The sequence below is a fragment of the Meles meles genome, chromosome 7, assembly GCF_922984935.1.
Source record: "Meles meles chromosome 7, mMelMel3.1 paternal haplotype, whole genome shotgun sequence".
In the NCBI taxonomy this organism is placed as follows: Eukaryota; Metazoa; Chordata; class Mammalia; order Carnivora; family Mustelidae; genus Meles; species Meles meles.
The window spans coordinates 127,850,676-127,875,888 of NC_060072.1; the positions used below are offsets into that span (position 1 = coordinate 127,850,676).

The 25,213-nt window shown below is 38.8% G+C and overlaps 1 protein-coding gene across 1 annotated transcript in view; it reads left to right on the top strand.

Moving 5' to 3' along the window:
- Positions 1-14,309, top strand: part of MRC1 (mannose receptor C-type 1) — a 105,496-nt gene extending 91,187 nt beyond the window's left edge. The window contains exons 26-30 of the mRNA XM_046013581.1: positions 577-726; positions 10,221-10,334; positions 10,867-11,031; positions 12,128-12,169; positions 13,279-14,309. Coding sequence (XP_045869537.1) covers positions 577-726; positions 10,221-10,334; positions 10,867-11,031; positions 12,128-12,169; positions 13,279-13,529 — 722 coding nt within the window. The 3' untranslated portion in view covers positions 13,530-14,309. The remainder of the gene's footprint in view (positions 1-576; positions 727-10,220; positions 10,335-10,866; positions 11,032-12,127; positions 12,170-13,278) is intronic.
- The last annotated feature ends 10,904 nt before the right edge of the window (positions 14,310-25,213 follow it).

Sequence of the window (25,213 nt, forward strand, 5' to 3'; positions counted from 1 at the left end):
TAGCTAACAAGTGTTACTAGGCGTTAGGATTCCAGAAAAGAGTGACTTGAAGGGGGACTTTCTTGGCAAATTGTTTTTAGGTGAACTTTTTTTAAGGGACTAAACATCTTTGTAAGTATTTATCTATCTGCCTTCTTCGGGATGACTGTGATTGATTTGTACGCTATCGGAATGCAGTCTATTGAAATATATTTAAAATGAAAACGAAAAGATAAAGTAAAAAGAACACGCAATAACAAAAACATCAGATCCAAGTGATTACCATTAGAACTTCTTTTTTTTTTAAGATTTTTATTTATTTATTTGACAGAGATCACAAGTAGGCAGAGAGGCAGGCAGAGAGAGGGGGGAAGCAGGCTCCCTGCTGAGCAGAGAGCCCGATGCGGGACTTGATCCCAGGACCCTGAGATCATGACCTGAGCTGAAGGCAGAGGCTTAACCCACTGAGCCACCCAGGCACCCCAACCATTAGAACTTCTTAAAAATAATCGGCAATAGACTTTTCCTTAGCTGCTACTCTATCACTCCACAGAAACTTTACATTTTATTTTATTCGAACTGTCTTTTTATTAACAGAAATCCCTGCCACTGAGCCCCCACAGCTGCCCGGCAGATGCCCAGAGTCAGAACACACGGCTTGGATTCCTTTCCATGGTCACTGCTACTATATCGAATCTTCGTACACAAGAAACTGGGGTCAAGCTTCTCTGGAATGCCTCCGGATGGGTAAGTGCCACATTGATGTCAGAAAATGCCATCATCCTCTACTCTGGACTACTGCCATACAAATAACACTGTACATTAAACCATATGGAATGTGAAGATACCTGTTTATTTTTCTCCATAATTTGTACCGTAACAAAATGCTCCACATTATCCCCCCAGTGTAATTTACAACACTGTAGCCTCAATATTTTAAAGAAATACAGTAGAAAGTAATCATTTGCCGAACAAGTCTTTCTTATTTTCTGCCCTAATATTCTAAATTGTTAGGATTGTCATTCTCAGTTGTCCCCTCTTCTCCCAACAGCTCAAGGTCCCACAGTGCCCAGGGGCCATTTTGCTTTACTGTGAATAGAAAAGCATGTAGCCTGGGTTATCTGATGTGTGAAGAAAAACAAGACAAAACTCAAATAGACCTGACATAGATGGATCATTTTCCTCTCAAAATAAAAATGTTAAATAAAGTTAATTTGTCAGAGTGCATTTAAAAACCCCACTAAATTAAATCCTACTTAAAAAATTACTGAATTGTTCTTATACTAAATTTTGATTATCTTCTAAGTCAGTGTTCTTTATCCAACAGCGATGTATAAACAAGAGGTATATTCTCATTTCCTTCAAATTCATTGAAAAGTTGACCTTGAGTTTTGACCTTTTCTTTTTACTTTTAGGCATTTTTCCTCTTCAGTTCCATTGAGGTATAATCAATAAATAAAATTACAAGACATTTAAAGTATACAATGTGGTGTCTTGATACAGGTGTACATTGTGAAGGGATTCTCACCATCAAGTTAATTAATACATCATATCACTTATCACATATTTCCCTTTTTTTCTTTTCTGGTTGGAACACTTAAGTTCTACTCTCCTGGTAAATCTCAATTTTTTTTTACAGTACAGCATTATCAGCTATAGTCACCCTGTCATCCATTCAATCCCATATGCACACGCACACATATATACACACACACACACACACTTTATTTTCTTTATGCAGTCATCTGTTGATGGACACGTAGGTTGTTTTTGTACCTTGACTATTGTGAATAATGTTGCAGGGAACAGAGGAGTACAGAGCTACCTCTGAGAAGTGATTTCATCGCCTTCGCATATATAGATACCCAGAAGTGGGACTGCTGGCTCATATGACAGTTCTATCTTTAATTTCTGGAGGAACCTCCATGCTGTTTTCCATAAGGGCTGTATGAGTTTGCATTCCCACCAACAGCGTACAGGGGGTCTCTTCTCTACATCCTTGTTATATTTATCTCGTCTTTTTGATAATATCCAGTCTAACAGGTTTGAGGTGATACCTCATCTCATTGTGGTTTTGATTTGTATTTCCTTGATGATTAGTGACATTGAGAATTTTTTCCTGTGCTTGTTAGCCATTTTTAAATCTTCTTTGGGAAAAAAAAAAGTCTATTCAGGTCTGTTTGTCTATTTTTTAATTGAATCTTTTTTTTTTTTTTTTTGCTATTGAATTGTATAAGTTCCTTGTACATTTTAGATGTGAAACCTCTATTAGGATATGCAGTTTGCAAATATTTTATCACCTACCATAGATTGCCTTTTCATTTTGTTGATGGTTTCCTTGGCTCTGCAGAAGCTTTTTAGTTTGTGGTAATCCCATTTGTTTATTTTTGGTTTTGTTGCTTTTGCTTTTGGTGTCAAATACCATACACACACACACACACACACACACGTACACTTATGTATATATACATATATGTATATATGTGTACATACGTGTGTGTGTGTGTGTGTCTGTAGTCATTGTTCTTGGGGAGATAGATAGATGATAGATTAGATAGATAGATAGATAGATAGATAGATAGATAGATAGATACCTAAAACAGGTAGCTTGCCACCTGTTTTCTTTTTGCTTCTCTGGGTGTATTTGATTGGCTCTTCTTGGAGGCCACCATTTCTTGCTTCCACTTTACCGGTCTGCAGTTGAATCCCACTCCTATATGTTTCTGTTCCATTATTCTTTAGCCCTGCGATTTCTGTTTCGTACTTGATTTTTTCTCTCTCTCTCTGTTGAAATTTTCACTTTGTGCATCGCTTTTTTAACTTCAGTGAGCATCTTCATAACTGTTGCTTTGCACTCTCTCAGGTAAATCAGTCACCTCTGTTTCATTAAGATCCGTTTGGAGATTTATCTTGTTCTTTAGTTTGGAACATATTTCTCCTTTTCTTCATTTTCCTTGACTCTCTGTGTTGGTTGCTGCACATTGGATAAAACGAATACATTCTCTCCCAGTTTTGAAAGCCTGGTGTCATGTAGGAGATGAACCACATCAATCAACCCAACCCAACCTCCTGTTTGTCCCTCAACCCTTTGTGATGGTCTGAGCCACCATCTTTGTTTTTCAGTGGCTCCCAGTAGTTGAGGGTGTGCAAGGACCCTGTGATGTCCCAAAGGAGAAAATCACAGTCAGCACATAAATGCAGGCTTATTAGAAGCCGGACTCTCAAGTGGCAGCTAGGAAAATATGTAAGCCAGGTGTGTACACATGCTCCTTCCAGAGAAATATTGGTGACCTGCTTTTGTCATTGTGGCAGGTCAGAGAAAAAAAGGTGGTGGCAGTACCCCCCAGATACGCCAGACTTCATGGAAGATCACACATTGCCCCTACGTGCATGCAAATTAGCAGCTGGACCACAGGCAGTGGGTTGTAAAATATACACCCAGTCCCTCTCCAAGAAAAGGCTGAAAAATTGACATTTTTGCTGTTTCCTCTTAGCTGAGTCCTGAGTGTGGGTATGGGGACAGTTGTGGTGAAGTCTTGCGTGCCCATTTAAGAACTGTTTCTTTGTTTTTCTGTCATCCTGTAGGTCTTATGGCTGCAAACCCCACTGGTTTTCAGAGCAAGGTAGTTTGGTGGCCTGGCCCCTAGGGGGAAGCTTTAAAACTTGGAGTGCTAGAGGTGTGGTCCAAACCCTTCTCTCTTCAGGGGAAAGCTGGGAGTGGGCTATTCCTCTTGATTGTGTGGTGCTCTACTGGAGAGAGGCTTTAGAGACCATGTCTCGGTCTTTCCTACTCCTTTAGATGTAGAGATACTCTTAGTTACCCCATATGTCAGAGTAACTCAATTGTTTCTGGGTTTCTCTGAGGTAGTTTCTCCCTGTGTAACTGTTCATTAGTGTGTCTTTGAAGGAAGACATTTCAGGAACCTCCTTTTGTCATCTTAGTCCCTTGCTGTAAGTTTTGATTTCAAATTCTGAGTCAAGTGAAGTCTCTTTGACTGTTCTTTGTTCATTTGTGGGGGGGGCTTTATCGTAGGGTATATATATCATATATATCATATGTTTAGTTTCTTTATTTCTTCATTTCTCCTTTCATATCTATGTAACATTATATATGTCTATAATTGTTATAGATATGTTATAGAGAGATATTATAGATATGTTTATATATATATATATATATACAGCTGTTATATATATAGAATATATGTATGGAACATACATAATGTGTATGTTACATATATATGTCTATAATTGTTCTGTCTTCTTACATATGTATGTTATGTATGTGCCTATAATTGTTATGTCTTCTTATTGAAATGAAAATTTAATCATTATACATGTCCTTATTTGTCTCTAACAACAATTTTTTGTCTAAAAGTTTATTTTGTCCAGTATCAGTATAGCTACTTCAACTTTTTTTTTTTTTAAATATTTTTTACTTTATTTATTTGTCAGAGAGAAGGAGAGAGAAAGAGAGCACACAGGCAGGCAGAGAGGCAGAGAGAGAAGCAGGCTCCTTGCCGAGCAAGGAGGTCATGCGGGACTCGATCCCAGGACCCTGGGATCAGGACCCGAGCTGAAGGCAGCGGCTTAACCCACTGAGCCACCCAGGCGTCCCCAACTTTTTTTAAGTTACTATTTGCATGGTATATCTCTTTCCATGCTCTTACTTTCAATCTTTTTGTGTCTTTGAATCTCAAGCGTGTATTTTGCAGATGACATATAATTAGATAATTTTAAATTTTATTTTTGGGACGCCTGGGTGGCTCAGTTGGTTAAGTGGTTGCCTTCGGCTCAGGTCATGATCCCAGCGTCCTGGGATCGAGTCCCACATCGGGCTCCATGCTCGGTGGGGAGCCTGCTTCTCTCTCTGTCTCTGCCTGCCACTCTGTCTGCCTGTGCTCACTCTCGCTCTCTCTCTCTCTGACCAAAAAAAAAAAATCTTTAAAAAAAAGTTTATTTCTATTTTCTTATTTTAATTGTTAAATTTATTCTGCCAATCTGTTTTTTATTACAGCAGTTAATCCATTTATATATAATGTAATTGTTGATAGGGTAGGATTTACATCTGCCACTTTACTTATTTGCCATATATCTGGAGTCTTTTGGCTCCTCTATTTCTCCATTTCCACTTTCTTTCATGTTAAATAGATAATCTCTAGTGTACCATTTTAATTTCCTTGTTATTAAAATATGAGTTATAAACAAAAAATAAATTAAGTCTCTTATTTTCACTTAGATAGGTACCTTTATTAGTGCTTTTCATATCTTCATGTGGATTTGAGTTTCTGTCAAGCATCCTCTCACTTCAGCCTCAAAAACTCTCTTTAGTATTTCTTGTAGTGTATATCTGCTTGTGACAATTTCTCTCCATTTTTGTTTAAATACAAATTTTTTTTTCCCCTCATTACTGAAGGATAGTGTTGCTGGATAGAAAGTTGTTGGTCAACAATCATTTTCTTTTCCAGCCTTTTGAGTATCTCATGCACTGCCCTCTAGCCCTCATGGTTTCTGTTGAGAAATCAGTGTTGTTTTTTTTGAGGTTCTCTTGTATATGATGAGTCACTTCTCTCTTGCTGATTTTAAGAATCTCTTTCTTTTGACAGTTTGTGGTGTGAATTTCCTTGCAATTATCTTACTTGGAGTTTGGATAAGTGTGGAGTTTCCTAGATGTTTACATTAATGTTTTTTGTCAAATTTCAGAATTTTTAAAATTTTATTTTTTAAAAGATTTTATTTATATATTTGACAAAGAGAGACACACAGAGAAGGAGCATAAGCAGGGGGAGTGGAGAAGGAGAAGCAGGCTTCCCGTCGGACAAGGAGCCCAACATGAGGCTTGATCCTAGGACCCTGGGATCATGACCTGAACCAAAGGCAGATGCTTAATGACTGAGCCACCCAGGCACCCCAAATTTCAGAATTTTTGATCATTATTTCTTCAAGTATTCTTTTTGCCTTTTTCTCTTTTCCTTCTCAGACCCCCATTATGTATATATATATATATATATATATTTTTTTTTTTTTTTAGTTAAAAATGAACTCGGTATGTTTAATAAAGCTTGGTATTACCAAAATCGCGGTACAAACATCAAGTCACACGCCCACACGACAGAATTCCATTTACAAAATGTCCCTCCAGGAGGCCTCCGAGAGAACCCGACCCAGGCCTGTGGTCTAGGGGGGCAGAGGAGGCGAGGAGGGGGGCAGAGGGGGCATTATGTATATTTTGATACACTTGATGATGTCCCACAAATCTCTGAGGCTCTGTCAATCCCGCCCCCCCATTATCAGACTGGATAATTTCAATTTACCTGCTTTCATATTTTTTTGACTCTTTCTTTTGTTTAATGAAATCTGCTCTTAGGCAGCTCTAGTAAATTTTTCCTTTCAATTATTGTTATTTTCAACTCCAAAATTGTAAGAAATAATTTCTGTTTCCCTCTTAATATTCTCTATTTGGTGAGATATTACTCATACTTATTTTTTTTCCCCATTCTTTACACATGTTTTCTTTTATTTCTTTAACATACATGATTTGGTCTTTGGTAAATCAGAGGTGTGGCTTTCTCAGAAACAGTCGGTATTAAATGCTTCTTTTCTTGGGTATGGGTCATAATTTCTTGTTTGTTTGTTTGTTTGTTTTTCCATTTCCTATATTTTTTGTTGAAAACTGGGCATTTTAAATAACATGATGGGCAACTCTCAAAATGATATTCTTTCCATTCTACAGAATATGCTGTTGTTCCTGTTTGTTGTTTTTTTCTCTCGTTTAGTGATTTTCCTTCACTAATTCTGTAAAGCTTGTATTCTTTTTCATGTGTGGTCACTGCAGTCACTGCTTACTTAATTTAGTGGTCAGCTCATGATTGGGAACAGATTTCCTTAAATGCCTAGAACCAATAAGTCTCCCAGGATTTCCTGAGGGACTCTGCCCAAAGGTACTGCCTTCCACATTCATTTAAGTAGTTTAAAACTCTACCTTAGTCCTCCCTTCCTGTTTCTGTAGACACTCAAGGTCAGCCAGTGGTGAGAGCTTAGGAGTCCCTCAGATTTTCATAAGCATGCATGCCCCAGTACATGTCTGTGGCCTTCTGGATTCCCAAGAATGGATTGAAGTTTTTTGGAACTCCCTGTGGACTGCTTATTCCCATTTTTCCTTTTAAGTTTTTTTCTTTGTTATCCTCTTTTCCTCAGCTGTTATCCCTGCCTCGGGCATCTGTGATGTTAGACAATTGCCACTGAAAGTTTTTGAAAAACGCCATCAGGAAGAAGGCTGTTTACACTGTTGAGTTCTGAATTAGTTCTGAATAAATAAAGCCAAACTTTGCAAGTGAGACTTTCCATGGAACTGTCAGATAAAATAATGGAAATTCTTTGAATTGGGACTTTGAAAGAGCTCCAACCCCATTCTGAGTATTCTGGTGGCTTCTAGGCTGCTGGTTTCACTGTGATTTGGGTGCTCTTTGTTTTTAAGGTTAACAGAGAGCTGAGGATAAGACAATGAAGTTAGAACAAGTTAAAACACCATGAAGCTTACTCTTTATCCAAACTTTTAATGCAAGTTTTTGTTTTTTAAAAATATGGAGAAATTTTGTTTTCAATTTAAGTGACTATGTTTTCCCATAAATAAAATGAATGAGTCTCATTTATCAAAACATGTCCAAAATATTTTGAATTGGTTGTTATCTTTGAAATATATTAAACAATGGAATATGTAATCATGCAATAAAAACAATCATCAAGGGGATCATCCAGGACTCAGTACCATGTGATGCAGGCATACAGTTAAGTGTAGGGTTTTGAGATTCAGAATGCCTGCATCATGTACTCTACTATCATTGGGATCTTGACAAATTACTTACCCTCTGTACTTTGGGGTCCTTATCTATAAAGTGAGGTAACAGTAGTGCTCATTTAATAAGATAGTTGTAAATTTCTAGGGAGATCATACTTGTAATGCACAATGTGAAATGTCTGGCATAAAGTGTTTAAAATATATTAGTTATTATTATAAAGCTATAGATTTTTACTATAAACTCTAATGCTGATGCTGAATCAACTCTAATGTAATGAGAGATGTTGATGTCATAGTAATCTAACCAGTCTTTCAGTTTTCCTCTCTCTTTTTACTTTGTACAGTCCTATACCTAAGAGCAAGATTAATAATTAATCCTGCTGCCTAAAAAAACTAAGTATTCTTTATCACTACCTTAAATACCAATCTCTTTCCATCTGCAGAGAGGCCTAACCCAAGTCTTTTTTCACATGTTGACCAGAGTAGTCCATCCAAACGAGCCATCTAGTAACACTCTAGGTTCCTCCCAGTAGATAGGTCTATCTATCCATTTTCTGTCTATGTCATATCGTCATGAACCAAATATGGAAGAATCCATGTATCTGCATGCCACGTTCTTGAAGAAGCTCTAGGCTTCCCTCTCTCTGTCTCCTCTCTCATACCTTCTCTTCTTGGAGTTATTTTCTATTCATTCTACTTGAAATCCTATACTTCTCAATATCTTAAATTCTTTTTCTCCATGCTCTCCTTTAGTAGCTCCACTTAAAAAAAATCTTCTCTCCATTTGACATGTCAGTTACATATCATACCTATTTTCTCTTCAAATTCATCCATCTATCTATGCTATCTCCTGAGCCATAACCTTGTTAAGAACTGAAAAGACATTTTTCGAAAGAAGACATCCAGATGGCTAACAGACACATGGAAAGATGCTCAGCATCACTAATCATTACGGAGGTAAAAATCAAAGCCACAATGAGATACCATCTCACACCTGTCAGAATGGCTGAACAATCAAAGGTCATTCTGTTTTACAAATCAAAACCACAATGAGATACCCCTCACACCAGTCAGAATGGCTAGAATTAACAAGTCAGGAAATGACAGATGTTGGCGAGGATGCAGAGAAAGGGGAACCCTCCTACACTGTTGGTGGGAATGCAAGCTGGTGCAACCACTCTGGAAAACAGCATGGAGCTTCCTCAAAAAGTTGAAAATAGAGCTACACTATGACCCAGCAATTGCACTACTGGGTATTTACCCTAAAGATACAAACATAGTGATCTGAAAGGGCACGTGCACTTGAATGTTTATAGCAGCATTGTCCACAATAGCCAAACTATGGAAAGAACCTAGATGTCCATCCACAGTTGAATGAATAAAGAAGATGAGGTATATATATACAATGGAATACTATGCAACCATCAAAAGAAATGAAATCTTGCCACTTGCAACTGACATGGATAGAACTAGAGGGTATTGTGCTGAGTGAAATAGGTCAATCAGAGAAAGACAGTTATCATATGATCTCTCTCATAATTTCCTCAAATTTCTCTGAGGAAGTTGAGAGGCAGGGTGGGGGCTTTGGGGAGTAGGGAAGGTAAAAATGAAACAAGATGGGATTGAGAGGGAGAGAAACTGTAAGAGACTCAATCTCACAAAACAAACTGAGGGCTGCTGGGAAGTGGGGGTTAGGGAGAGGGTGGCTAGGTTATGGACATTGGGGAAGATATGTGCTATGGTGAGTGTTGTGAAATGTGTAAACCTGATGATTCTTGGACCTGGGGCAAATAATACATTATATGTTAATAAAATTAATTCAAAAAATAAATTATGCTTAAAAAAATTTTTTTTAAGAGAGCATAAGCAGGGGAGGGGAAGAGGGAAAGGGAGAGAGAGAATCTTTTTTTTTTAATATTTTATTTATTTGAAAGAGAGAAATCACAACTAGGCAGAGAGGCAGGCAGAGAGAGAGGAAAGGAAGCAGGCTCCCTGTGGAGCAGAGAACCCGATGTGGGGCTCGATCCCAGGACCCTGAGATCATGACCTGAGCCGAAGGCAGAGGCTTTAACCCACTGAGCCACCCAGGCTTTAACCCACTGAGCCACCCAGGCGCCCCGGAGAGAGAGAATCTTAAGCAGGCTCCACACTCAGCATAGAGTTCAGTGCAGGGTCTGATCTCATGACCCTGAGGTCATGACCTGAGCCCAAATCAAGACTTGGCGACTTAATCGACTGAGCCAGCCAGGCACCCTCCACTCCAAATCTTACTTTTAGTAGGGAAAGTGAAATTTTGAGAAGATAAATGTCCACTTTTTGACATTCTTCCCCTTAAGTGGAGATGTTGGGTGATTTTTATTGCTCTTACTATCAATACTGTCATTATAAAAATATTATTAGCTACTTAAATGTCATTCCATCTGGTTTTTTTTATGCTTTGCAGGCTCCTCTTTGGTTTCCATTGAAAGTGCTGCTGAATCAAGTTTTCTGTCTTATCGAGTAGAGCCACTTCAAAGCAAAACCAATTTTTGGATAGGATTGTTTAGAAATGTTGAAGGTAAGTTTGCAGAACAATTATTTAATCACAAATATTTCAAAATGTTCTGTGCCAAAAAAGTTTTCTGTTCCGGAAAGTCTTGCCTTAAATAATGATAAATTTGTGAAGAGTTTGGAAATTCAAACTTACACTTTCATTTAAAATAAGAACTGAAATTTTAAATGACTCTATATTATGCTATCTTGAAAGCTGTTGATTTAAAGTGTTTTTTGTAGCTAAGTTAGTTTAAGAAGAGTTAAAAAATAATTTCTCTCTTTTGCCAGGAAGAAAAAAATAGGGAAGCTTAAGTATATATATTTGTACTAATTAGGAATCAGTTTTCAAATAATGGTAATAAGAAACATAATCTTTTCAGTCTTTTTTCTCTGTAATAATTGGTTATTATAATCTTGCATACTAAAAGTCTGGTTGTCAACAACAATTGATTATAGCATAAAATAATATGTTGAGAAATTTTGCATGAATAAGTGGAATTTATTTTAAGATGGTTGATTTTTAACGTCTGATTTTATTGACTTTATTTGATCATCAGGAAAATGGCTGTGGATAAACAACAATCCAGTCTCCTTCGTGAACTGGAACACAGGAGATCCTTCCGGTGAACGAAATGATTGTGTAGCTTTAACTGCATCTTCTGGATTTTGGAATAATATTCACTGCTCTTCCTACAAAGGATATATTTGTAAAAGACCAAAAAGTAAGTAAGAATTCTCCTTGCAGTACCTGTGTTTACAGTGCATCCTAGTTTCTTTCAAATATTAAGGGTTCAGGTGTGGGATTATAATGTGGTTACGGGTCCGGTTATACAAGCTCTCCCCCATGTAAGTGATAAATCCCCGGTGATCAGTTATCCACAGCTCTGAGGGGACGAACTCTGTGTGCGAAGCTGACATAATGATTTAGATATATCCATGCATTTATGATGGTATCCCCAGACATATAGACTGTAGAGTTGCAGGTGGTTTGAGGAGTCAGCTTGCAAAGCCTTATGGCATAAAAGGAAGAAGGGGTAAAGTTTGCCCTCTCCACCAAACCAGAAGGGATTGGGGTTCTGGAGAGGGATCAGAATTCACTGTGGAATAAATCGTGTAAGACCAATTAAATCTCCTTCTGAGATGAAGCAGCAGATCATGTAAATACAGGAACTGGGGGAATTAATAGTGTTCTATGCCCACGATGTAGTACTCTCTAGACTTTAATAATATTTTCATGCCATTCCACTTCACATAATATCCTTCCCAAGAGATCAAGTTATTAATTAGATAATATAATTAAATAAATAAATTAGGTAAATTAACACTCTACCCCAGTAGATTTTATTATGTAGGAATTATGTTGTTCTTTGGTCTTCTAAAACTCTATTTGAGACACTTCAGTGGAGTGTTGGAGTTTTATTTTACTTTTCATTCAAGTGCCTTGTGGTACCTTAGGCTTCAGTGGACCAATTTCAAAACAGCCTAGAGTACGTTATTTTTGGATGGGTTGGGAGATTTTGAGGGTATCAGTGGGTCAAATGCAACTCAGTGGATTGTATTTTCAGAAATTTCATTGTATTCAAACTCTCCCTACAGTTGTAGGATGTTGATACAGGATGGATGGATGGATGGATGGATACATACATAGGTCTTCTAAATTCTCTTTATCTATCCTCTATCATCTACCTCTATCATATCACCATGGACCAAATATGGAGGATTCCATGGGTCTGTGAACCAAATAATAGTCACTATCTGCATGCAATTATTCTGGGGTTTTATAAGTATTTGATTAATTTTTTTTTATTTCACCAACAGTTGTTGACGCTGAACCTACACATACGTTAATTACAACAAGAGGTAAGACCACTATGAGATTTTAAGTTCTGTACTGGTGATATACCAATACAGTTTGTTTGCTTTAAAAACCTTAATAATACCTTCCTATATCCCTTGTATTCAGTAGAATTGCTTGAGTTACATTAACCTTTGTCAATACGTCATCAGCCTCCCTTGAATGATGCTCTAGGAAAGCGGGCCTGGGAGTCAGGTTGGGGTTTTTACCATAGATATTATTGAAAATATTGCTGTATTACAGAAGTGTCTTGTGGAAACCACAGGAGAGATTCCTCTCCAGAATCCCTGTGGTTTTCTTCTTTTTCTTTTAAGCAATATTTTAAATTTTATTTTTATAGACAACTTGAACCAGGTAACTGAAGGTAACTGATCTTCTTTCACCAATTTTGTCAGCAGCTAGAAAAACTCAGAGTGACGTTAATGGTTTGCTTGCAATCTCCTTATCAGCCTCCTGGGTGCTCTTTATTAACTAATTATACTCATGAGTTCAGATTCCCTCCACTCTTATTTTTCTCTTTTCCTTAGTTTTCTCCTTTGCTTTTTAAAAATCATTATCATGATGATTACCTATTTATCTTCATATGATGTATTTGTAAGCACCATTAAATTATTTTGAAACAGGTGTACATATTTTAAAACACTGATGTTTACAGAGTGCCTAGATGGCTCAGTTGGTTGAGCACCTGACCCCTGGTTTTGGCTTCGATCACAGTCTCATGGGTCCTGGGATTGAGCCCTGTGTAGGGCTCCATGCTCAGTACAGAGTCCGCTTGAGATTCTCTCTGTCCCTCCCCCTGTTCTTACTCACACTCTCACTTTCTCTTTCTCTCAAGTAAATAAATAAATCCTTAAAAAACATCAACAAAAAACTGATTAACAAATGGAATATTCCTGCAACTGAATAATAATCTTAACACCTAAAACAATCCTCTAGGTCACGTGGACTCTGTTTTCATGTCCTGCATTTCTGTCTGACAAATGTCAAGGAATATTTGACGTGAAAGCAGATTTATGCATTTTAGCTTTTCCAAAAAGAAAGTTGTCTTATTCTCCATAGCATTCTACCTTTTGCCTCTCTCCATCTTTTTCCTCATGATTTTGTTTATTTCTAGCTGACCCAAGGAAGATGGATCCTTCCAAACCGTCTTCTAGCGTGGCAGGAGTCGTGGTCATAGTGGTCCTCCTGATCGTGGCGGGTGCTGGCCTTGCAGCGTATTTCTTTTATAAGAAAAGACGTGTGCCTTTACCTCAAGAAAGCACTTTTGAAAACACTCTCTATTTTAACAGCAGATCAAGTCCAGGAACTAGTGATATGAAAGATCTCATGGGCAACATTGAACAGAATGAACACGCAGGCATCTAGTATCCTAATGGGATTTCGATATATTTGAATTTCATAACATTATACCTAAAATGTTAAGGTCTTTAATGCAATGTGATTGTTTCTTTAAAAATTTGTACTGTAGTGAACTGGCCTGTCCTTTCTCTTTGCGTAACTGAAGAAATAATTGCTCATGTTCTAGTCTGGCAAGGGATTTTCACGAAAGAGGGATAAGGATACAGACTACCACTTGAAAAATAGCTTAGGTGAACACAGAGCGCAAGAATGCCAACTTAAAATTTAAGCATCACTGGTGTGTAACCAGGATCAACTGCACGTGGGTTAGAAGAACCCCAAAGACCTAAGCTTCCTGAAATAGATCAAGGAGCTCCCAAAGCAATGTTTGATAATTAGAAGACCGTTTAAAAATTCAGGTACAGGTAACCTCAGGTGGCATGAAAATGTAGTCACTATTTTTGCTTACCAGTCTTGATTTTTACTTCAGTTACTTAGAATTTTATTTGTACACATGCAGAAAGAATGAGGCAGCTGAGAATCTTGTTTTTTCTGAGCAGGGTTTCCGGGGCTGAATCTTGCAAAGGTGTTCTTTGTCCTGTGATATGTATATCAGGAACACAAAGATGTGAAATAAAAATGTAAATTTGCATAACTGGATGTACTTAGATAATGTGAAATAAACATCAAAGACAAGGTCTATTTTTAATATATGTGTATTTTGGTGATCTTGGTAAATGTCAATTTTCTTTTAAGTAAGACTTATTTATCTGTTTACCATATGCTTTACTCTGAAAATAAATAATATGATTAGTAGAGAAATTCTTTAAACCCTCCATCTATTTGGGAGAGATGTGTTGCTCAAATTGGTGTAAAATGAATTTTTTCCCCACAGTGACTTGCATAATTTCCCCAGATCTTCTCCTGTAACACTGGTTCAAGTCAGAATTCAACAAAGGTGCTGTTGCTGAAAGTTAGGTCTCTAAATATCTTTTTCTCACTTTAGTAATTAATCATTCCTTTTTGTCTTAAAAAATGTTGCTGTAATACTTGGGAGGTTTCGTATCTCACACAGCTACCACACCGTCAGCTCATCCTGGCCTTTGTCAAGACCTGCAGTCCCAGGGCTGGACTCAGATGGCATCATGAGGTCTGGGAACGTCCAAAAATTACACACATAATGCTGTGCTAATTTGTGTCTGTGCCTTCTTTTTTTGTTGTTGTTTTCTGGGGAAAAAATGGCAGATTTCCAGGTAAGTTTGTAATTCAAAACAGATGAAGAAGCTGAACATTGAGTAGGATGAGGATGGAATTTCTAATACTGCAACTCAGATGAGTAACAGGTGGAACAGGAGTGAGAGGCAGGTAGTTGCGGAAAAGGTTGCTGAGCACAAACAATTCCCTCTCGTACTTGAAACAGTAGAAGACAAGTTGCTTTTTATTTTCTTGGTAAGAATGAAGCATTTTCCATCTGAAGAAATTTCAGTGGGAACAAAGACTGTAGAATCACAGCTGTATGTAGTGAACTATGCTAAAGGAATGACTTTCCTAATATAATACATATATTAGGATATATTTTTAGGAATATAAGCTATATATATCATATATACTAATATATGCTATACATATATCACATATATACCATATATAGTATCTATTATATATATTATATAGTATATATAGACATATACTATATATACATAGTGTATTACAGATACTATATATATAGTATATCATATAGATACAGATATATATTATAGATATACATATGCATAGTACATATATAATAACTTATAGATATATAGTGTGTATATTTATACTATATTATATATACTGTGTAAATATTTTTTAAAGATTTTATTTATTTGACACAGAGAGATCACAGGTGGGCAGAGAGGTCTATATTATATATAAGAGGCCTATTTTATATATATATAATAGTAATTAAATATTTTTAAAATATTTTATTTATTTATTTGACATGGAAAGAGAGATCACAAATAGGCAGAGAGGCAGGCAGAGAGAGAGGGGGGAGCAGGCTCCCTGCTGAGCAGAGAGCCCCATGTGGGGCTCAATCCCAGGACCTTGAGATCATGACCTGAGCCTAAGACAGAGGCTTAACCCACTGGGCCACCCAGGCGCCCCTGTAGTATATATATTATATATAATCGATATTATAGTATCTATAATAAATACTATATATAGTATACATACAGTATGCATAGTATATGTACCCTATATAGAAAGATATATACCATATATAGATACTATCTCTATACATAGTATATATATATGCTATATATACACTATACTGTATATTGTATAATGTATAATAAGTATATATACATATATACTACACATACTAAGATATATTATACATATATATAATATGCCATATATATTCCTTATATATGTATACACTGTATAGTCTCTGTATATTTCCTTTTCCTAATACATGCATTTTTTCCCCATAAGATACAGGAGAGAACTAGAAATATAAAATAAGGAGAAATACATAAAAGAACATGATTTAAAAATTATTTACAAAAGTCATTAAACTCAGAGCCACATATTCACAGAAAACATTTTGGACGTCAAACACGTATCTCAGAATGAAGCGTCTTGCCTTTCTGACAGACAGTCCGCATTTGGCACAGTTCTGAGCATGAGATTTGCACTCACATTATCTACTCAATTATATTAATCAAATAGTTAAGTCAGTTGTATCTACACAAATATCCAAACACAGTAGTAAAATATCAGGGATATTTTGGTGGGGAAGAGACAGCTAGGGTGAAGAAGAGCAGTTGTATGTAGTTTGGGTCTTGGTTGCTGGAGGTGAGTTGTTTCATTTCTTTACCAAAATAACTCCTTCACAGAAACATCCAGAATAATGCTTGAGCATATATCCGGCATCATGGCCCAGCCAAGTGGACACGTAAAATTAACCACCACACCCCTTTAAATGGCAATGGTTGTGCAGTATTTTTTATAGAGAGAATAGAAACATAATGCAGTCTTCAGCATGATAGAGCAAAGTTTTGAAAAATTCTTTCATAGTTTATAGTTTAACTCTTTAACTTGTGATTGATAATGTGGTATAAATTTTAGGATTAAGGTCAACTATGGGAAAACCTCTTGAATTTCATTCATCTATAAGCACTAATACTTAGGGCATTCATTTGAGTTCCTGTGCGTGCGCATGTGTATGTAACAAGTAGTTGTGAATACCTCTGAATCTGGTCATAATCACTAATCAGTTTGTTGACATTTTTATAATGGTGTATTATGAGTGCTTGGTGAGTTTGGTATTTTGTATCAAATCAGCTAATAATTTAAATGGGACTTGTATTTTATTCTAATTCTTTAACAATTTTTTTAAATATTTTATTTATTTGACAGAGAGAAATCACAACTAGGCAGAGAGGCAGGCAGAGAGAGAGGAGGAAGCAGGCTCCCCGCGGAGCAGAGAGCCCGATGTGGGGCTCGATCCCAGGACCCTGAGATCATGACCTGAGCCGAAGGCAGAGGCTTTAACCCACTGAGCCACCCAGGCGCCCCTCTTTAACAGTTTTTTAAAGATTTTTATTTATTTATTTGACAGAGAAGGAGAGAGCACAAGTAGGGGGAGGGGCAGGCAGAGGGAGAGGGAGAAGTAGCTTCCCCACTTAGCAGGGAGCCCAGGTTTGGCTTGATCCCAAGATCCTGGAATTAGGACGTGAGCTGAAAGCCGATACTTAACTGATAGGGCCACCCAGGTGCCTCCTTTGACGAATAAATTTTAAAATGACAAAATAAGGTATACTGTCTATACATCCAAATGTGCAGTCTGCCAGGAATTATAAAAGAATTTCTCAGTTGTTTTTCTGAGATGTTCCAAAAATATTTTTCCAACTTAAAGGTAAAGTGTATATGCTACCTTACTTCACCCTTCCATTTTGAATTGGTTGCATGAAAACTGAAGTTTCTCCTTCAGTTTTCTTCCCTGTGGTAAGTGGAGGAATTTCTGTAGACAAGCCTCTGGTTCCAAATGTTTCAAGTGTTTCTAAATCCACTTACACGGATCCTGGGCACATTAGGATATGCTCGCACTACTGAATCAATTCTGGTTCTCCAGGGGGCTGGACAATCCAATACAGTGGATGGTAGGTGCGTTCCCTGAAGCTGCGAGGTGGCTGACTGACATGATGGTTTCACGAGGCTGAACCACAGTACTCAGTCCAACGTGAATCTAGCTGCTCTGTGAAGGGATTTTGCAGAAGTCACTGAAGTCCCTAAATCAGGTGACTTTAAGTTGGGGATATTATCGTGTGTGGGCCTGGCTTAATCAGTTAAATGGTCTCTCAGAATTGGGCTTAGGCTTTCCCTGGGGTGGGGCTGGGGGCAAACTCTTGCTTTTAGGAAACTGTTTTGGCCCATGGAGTTCCAGCTTGCTCCAGATCTTCCCTTTGTGATAGCCTCCCTGGTGGACTTCAGACTTGCTAAGATAGTCTACCCCGTTACATAAGCCAATTCCTTATGTCTCTAGAGACATTATTTATCATCTATCTATCTATCTATGTCATCCATCTATCATGTTAATATTTCCTACTGGTCCCCTTTCTTTGCCTGAACCCTGACTGATACACCTATACCGACAACCACATAAACCTATTATTCCATTAAACCAACCAAATACATTCTGAACTCAATGTCCCTTTACCCTGATTCCCAAAAGGGCTCACAACACAAGAAGGAGTTTAATGGAAGGGTAGTAGGAATAGAGAGTCTGAGTCAGTTGGGGTTAGAATATCTTTCTTTGGCACATCTTATTTTAAAAAACACAACTGTGTGAAAACACGGCTAGGACCCTGTCCAAGAGCTTAAAAGGGACGCATGCAAGGGAAGGCCCCCAAATTATGCTTCATTTGAAAGCTTCATCAGAGAACCACCCTGAATATGGGGACGAGTTTCTGAGAGAGGGGCCACCGGAGAGAAGACCTGAGCACAGTCCCATAAGATGAGAGAAAAGAGTATCTCGGTAAGGAGGGGGAAGGTAGGAACAGATGCCAGACAGAGGAAATCTGAAGCAAAACCAGAGAGAACCCACTAGTTGTAGATAGGGAGTAAAGTGGGGTGAACGTGGTAGAGACTAGAATTCTGGAGTCACACCCTCAAACACAGACAGCTGGCATCTTCCGTTTGGTCTTTCCCTCCCTTCATCTGCATTCAAAGCGCCTTTTTTGTTTGGTTGTTTAGGGATGTTATTTATTTGTTTGACAGAGAGAGAGAAAGAGAGAGAGGGTGCACAAGCAGGGAGAGGGAGAAGCAGGCCCCCTCCCTGGGCAGGGGCTTGGATTGCAGCCTTGATCCCAGAACCCCAGGATCATGACCTGAGCCGAAGTCAGATGCTCTGAGCCACCAGACGCCCCTACCTTCAGAGCACCTCAATGTGTCAGGTTCGGTGCAGTTGACCTAACCAAGGACACGTGTCTCGCTAGTTCGGTGCCTTAACACACGAAAAGCTGCATATGTAACCTGGCCTCGCTTCCAGAGGTCCTCAGAACTCACACTCCTTTTTACTCACACCTTTGTGTTTGGAGCCACTAAGTTACCCTAGTAGATGCAGGAAGCATTAGGCTCTGAGACTGCTGGGGACTTAGGTTACCTAACTATGGGATGCGCAAAACAACAAGCTTGTTGGCATGGCAAAATTGGAGGCTGAAACATGTTAATTTAGAAACCCTTGAATTATGAAGAATAAAGGCCCCTGTATTAGTGAGAACTTCTTTTCTGCTAATATCTTAGGGAAAACCTATTCCATTAGGTATAAATGGGCATCTCCACCCAGATTGCCCTTTTTAATTGCCTGGGCCTCACCTTGAACCTGTAAAATGAGAATCTGGGAGGGAGACTCAGGCACTGGCCGCTTGACCAGCAGCATGGAAGACGGCAAACCAATAAAAACTGCCCAAGTGACCTTATGAACTGGATAACGGAACAATAAGGTTAAATAGTATAAGTTTGAAGGTGTTAATTGTTCCTCAGGGTTCCCTAGTAGGTCAGAATTCCTGAGAACAGGAATACGGTAATAGTTTTCAAAATCAGCAGAGGGCAGTTGGTGAATTTCATGATGTAGGATGGCTGCCCTTAATATAACTTTTTTTTTTTTTTTACTAAAAAGAAGATATAACCAAAAATAGTAATATTACAATTTGCCCTTGCATACTTCTGGTTTTTCTTAGAGAATTCATATTGTATCCAAATATCAAATATGAAAATTTCCTTAAAACACTGTTTTTGGTCAAGGCTAAATAGATGTCATAAAAATGTTTCCGGAGATTTCTTCCACTGGAACTTTTATGCAAACTGGTGCAACACATATTTTGGTATTAGAATTTCCTTAGCATTCTGTAAATAAAGTTTCTGATTTGGAAGGGTCCCTGACAGGCAGCAATTTTGAACGATGGCACTGACATGGGAAAGGCTCCCTGAGTTGGCTGGGGGTTCTGGCTGTGCTGTGGGGGCTTTAAAATATTAAGAGTGATTCATGGTGTCCCTGCACAATTAGATTCTGGCAAAGATTGTTGATCTCATGCAATGAGCTCTGTGGGTTGAGTGAAAACCATTCCTATCACAGCTTTCTCCTTATGGGTCTGATTACAGTTCATGTACACAGAGTTCTCCCGGAGTCTGAGAGAACTCCGCAAAGCGATCATGCTCTCTTTTCTGTTAACTTTATGTTTTCTTTAAGGACAGGAAAGTTCGAGACTCCGCGGTCTTGCTCCTGATTTGGGGCTTTGGCCAGGGTTCTCAAACTGTGATGGGCGTAAGAGCCACATAGGGAGTGTATTCAAAAATACAGATTCCTCTGGGCTCATGGTTCTGATTCTGATTAAGAAGAGCTGGGTTGAGGTCCTGGAATCTGCCTTTCAGCGAGCATCCCGGGAGATTCTGATGGCCTCGGGCTATGATTTTTGATGAGCTCAATTTCAGAATCATTTTGCATTGAGATAGCATTTCCTTAAAGCTGTTAGAAATCTCACATAATCCCATAATCCCTGAGGTAAAAGCAGGATAGCCAAATAGCATGGGAGTTAACCAGAGTTTCAGTTTTTCCATTCTTTCTGTTAATTAACCAGGAGCTGTTGATGCTAAAATCTTCCTGCCCTACTTTTCATAAACTCCCTTATACTCTCTGCTCTCTACTGAATGTTTGCCTCTCCCCCAACCCCCCCCAACTCATACTGTTGAGACCTCATTCCCAGTGTGATGGTCTTAGGAGGTGGGGGTCTTTGGAAGGTGATTAGGTGGTGAAAGTTGCGCCCTTGTGAATGGAATTAGTGCCCTTATAAGAGAGACCCCAGAGAGCTTCCTGTCCCTTCCATCACGTGAAGACACAGAAAGAAGACTACTGTCTATGAACCAGGAAGCAGGTTCTCACCCGATCTCACCCGACACTGAATCTGCTGGTAACTTGATCTTGGACTTTCCAGGCTCCCAGAACTGTGAGAAATAAATGTTTGTTGTTTCTTGGCTTACCAAAGCTACTAGAATCTACTAGAATGCCTACGGCTTTCTATTAGAACAGTCCAAAGGGTCTAAGACATTCTCCCAACACTAACCTGTGCCTATATCCCCTTTATAGTTAACCATTAACAAATATGTGTGAGTTGATGATTTGTCTCTCTTGTCCAATCTTAGAATATTAACTCAGGGAAGGGAAAAGCTAGATATTATGTGGTCCTGGACAGAACCCTAGATCCTTGTGAAAAGCATCATTTCTCTTTGCTGTGGGAGAAAGCAAAGAAATTGTCCCTAGAGAGACTCCCGTCTCATGAAAATGTCAGTTGTGATGGGTTAGGGTTTGCTCATGTTATAAAAGGGAGTACATGGAAATCTTGTAATGCTGTGACCATCAGAACTCTGTAATTCACATTTATTTTCTTGATAAGGTGGAAAAGAAACCTCATCAGCTTTGATAAAAATTGCAACATTTCAAAGAGGATTCTGTCTCTTATTTTCCCTCAGTTTCCTGGAAATCAGGAGCAGCTCTTGGCAAGAAGGTAATAGGGATAATTTCCTATCATGCTAGACACCGTGGCCTGTAATTGAATGAATTCCAGATGGTCCTAAATGGTGTTCTGTCAACTGCCATGTTCCACCTGAGGGGTTATTTCCAAAACCCCCAAGTCCTGGCTCTTGAGCTGTGGGGACAGAAGAGGAGATTTGAAGTTTCTAACAGACAAGAAGGAAGGATATGGGATCGACAGTCTCTAGGTATCCACTCTCTGAATATGACAGTTTGCTTATCAGGCAAGATTTAACTTCCTTGAGGAAATACCAGATTAAGAGATGCGCAAAATCTTTATGTGTTTTGTGTTCTTGACCTTGGGTCTCAATACAGAGTCCTGATTTTCTCTGGTTGTGTCTGGACTTCTCTCTGGGCCTTGCCCCCATGTGTCAGTAGACTGTGAATACACATGGATTATGGAAGAACTGTTTTTGTCAGAGTCTGCTTCCATATCCCAGGTACCCCATCGGCCCCTGACTGCTGTGGGCCACCTCCCCACCTGCGTGGCAGCTCTGCGGGAAACCCCAGACGGGAGCACCTGTGGTGTGTGTGCCACAAGACAGGTAATGGGACTCTTGCTTTTACCATCCAGGGGGCCACTCCTCGCCCAGTGAGGACCGCCAGACCAACCTTGCAGCGCATGAAGAAGGAAGCAGATCCAGTGTGGGGCCTTCTTTGCTTGAGTAGCTGACAGAGAGTCCACTGCCAAGTAACGGAGAATCTGGCACAATCTCTGAAGAGCCTCAGCCAACTGGAACTTTGGAAGCCACAGCTTTCTTCTGAGCTCCCCCTCAAGATGTGTATAGTCATTGCGCTTGTTTTGCTTCCTCCCTGTTCTTGTTTAAAAGCCAGATTTCTCCCTGGACAGACAGCAAAATCTCAGTCCTCTGGGGTTGCCATAAGGGCAGAGAGGAACAGGGAGAACAAGCTTGGGGAGGCCAGGACGGTATCGGGTAACCTTTTCTGAAGTCGATCTTTAGAGTATCCAAGCCACTGTGTTCTTTTGGACTGTCTTCAACCAAGCATTTCCCACAGTGCCAAGCCTCAGGATATCAAAGAACCACTCACAAAATATTCTCTATCTGTCAGAAGAAGCAGAATGATTTTTCTAAGAGAACATTTCTGCCAACACATATCACATAGACTGAGACAGTAAAAAAAAAAAAAAAAAGATTTAAAAAAGGCCTAAAGAGAATGAGAGTGAGTTTTCAGTGGGAAGAACACAGTCACTCCACTTCCAAGAGTTCCTGTGATCAGCCAACCTAAGCTACTTTGGTGGATGCCACCTCCTCTGTGTCCCTCAAAAATGCCTAAAACAATGGGAAATGTTGTACCTCAGTGACCATAACTGGTACCACACTTGGGTAGCCATCAACATCCATAATCATGCATTTTTTAGCCCTCACTTTGTTTTCTTCATTCTATGGTATTTCAGTTTCCATTGTATCTGATAGAAGTGTCCAGGGGTCAAGTGCTATAAAGAACCACAACAGAAAAATGACAACCATATAAGCTACAAACTCAAAACCTATTGCTGGGACCTAGCCAGAGGTAAATGGTCAAATGGACACACCCTGTTCTTCTGAACACACCAATCATAACATGACAACTTCCCCAGATATTTGACAGATCTGTGAATCTGGTCACTCCTGCAATTCTGGCAGGTCATTTCTGTATTAGTACAGAAAGCTGATCTACATCCATTGGTTGAGTGTTGAGGTCAAAAGTACCATCACAAGGATGATCAACACCATCACCCATCACCCCTAAGGAGTCCTGTCTAAGACAGCAATGATCACCATCAGGGCACGAAAAGTTGAGTCAGAAATGAGGATACCATCCATACCACCCATGGGGCTGAAGACTACACCCAACACATGCACAATATGAAACCTTACAACTTTCAAGAAGGTGGTTGAGACAGTATGCTGATTACTGGTGACAGAAAAATCTAGAGTTGAGGCTTTTGTCAGTACTGTCTTGACAGAGCTTATAAAAATGCTGAAGATGCCAACAACAAACTCAAGACAGCACAGATCCATTGGGTCATATGTGCTTGTTGTCACAAAGCTTCTCAGTGACCCTAAACAGATTTTACCCTTGGTGCCCCTTTTAAATTTCTCTTGTCAAATATTTTTAAAAGTTTCAAGAAGAACTATACCCACAAAGTGCTTAATTAATAGACTTTAGGTGATTATGAAGGAATTACTGGAAGGATACTTACACAAAAAACAATTTCTGTATTATGTGTGCTTGGAAATCTGGGGGGACATTTCTCCTTCCTTTGTGATCTGTTAAGTCTGAATCAGGTATTATTTTATACATTGTTTGAAGAGAGATGCCAGATACTTACTAGATTTGTTATAAAACTAATGTTATAATTAAAAGCTCCCTCTTCTTTTTGAAATTGAAAAAAAATGTCATGTTATAGACCAGGGAAGTGTACTAACTCTGTCAGCATAGAAGTAGGCGATCCCAAGTTCATCACAGAATTAGTTTATTGGGTCATTTTTCAACTTGATCAGATCTAAAGAGAGAATTCCTGTGGATCTTGACTTTTTTCTCCCTTTTAAAACAATATTATGTTTATAGCCCATTCTAGTTAGAAACTTTGTGAAATGTATGGTGAGTAATTAGTATTGTTTTTATAACTAATTATTTAATGAAAAGAAAAATAAGATCCTAGAAAAATAAATAAGCATGAAAATGAATAAATACCATGTTCGTGGGGCGCCTGGGTGGCTCAGTTAAGCATCCACCTTCAGCTCAGGTCATGATCCTAGGGTCTGGGATCAAGCCCTGTGTCATTCGGGCTCCTCCCACTTCTTGCTTGTTCTCTCTCTCAAATGATTTTTAAAAGTCTTTAAAAAAAAATACCATGTTCATGCTGATAATTCTCAAATATGTATCTTTAGCCTTAACTTCTGCTTGGAACTTTTAACTTGCCTACTTTACTGCTCTATTTGAATGTTTCATAGATAGCTCAAATTTAACCAAAATAGAACACAGGCTTGCCCCCACGCTATTACCACTCTGATCTCCATTTTGTCAATGGCAAGGTGAGCTACCCAACCATTCACTCTAGACAACTTGGAGCCATTCTTACTTCATCTCTATCCCTAACGCTCTGTATCTGTCACCAAGTCTATTCAATTCAATTCCCCAAATAAGCCCTTGGTCTTATCTATGTCTTTCTCTTTTTATGGTTGCTCTCTAGTCCAGCCCTCATTATATCTTGCCTAAAATTCAAAAGCCTGCTACCTGATCTCCCTGTTTCTGTTTCTGTTGTCCTCCATTTGTCCTCTACTTTGCAGCAAGTGGCTTTATTAAAATGTGAGTCATATCATGTCACTCCACAACTCAACACCTTTCAATAGCTTTCAATTTCATTTAGGAGACCACTCAACATTCTTACCATGACTGGTAGGACCCATGTGATCTGCCCCTGACTTGCCACATGTTCACCACCCATACTCCAACCAACTAATCCTCTCTCAGCATTTCGGAAATAGAACTCTTTCACCCCAGGGACTTAGCACATATGGGTCCCTCCATATAGAATGTGCTTTCTTCCCAGCTTCAGGATCTAGAGCTATTAGATGCCTCAGGTCATTTTCATTAAGGTAGTCTCTGATTCTGTTGGTCTTCAACTCAGCCT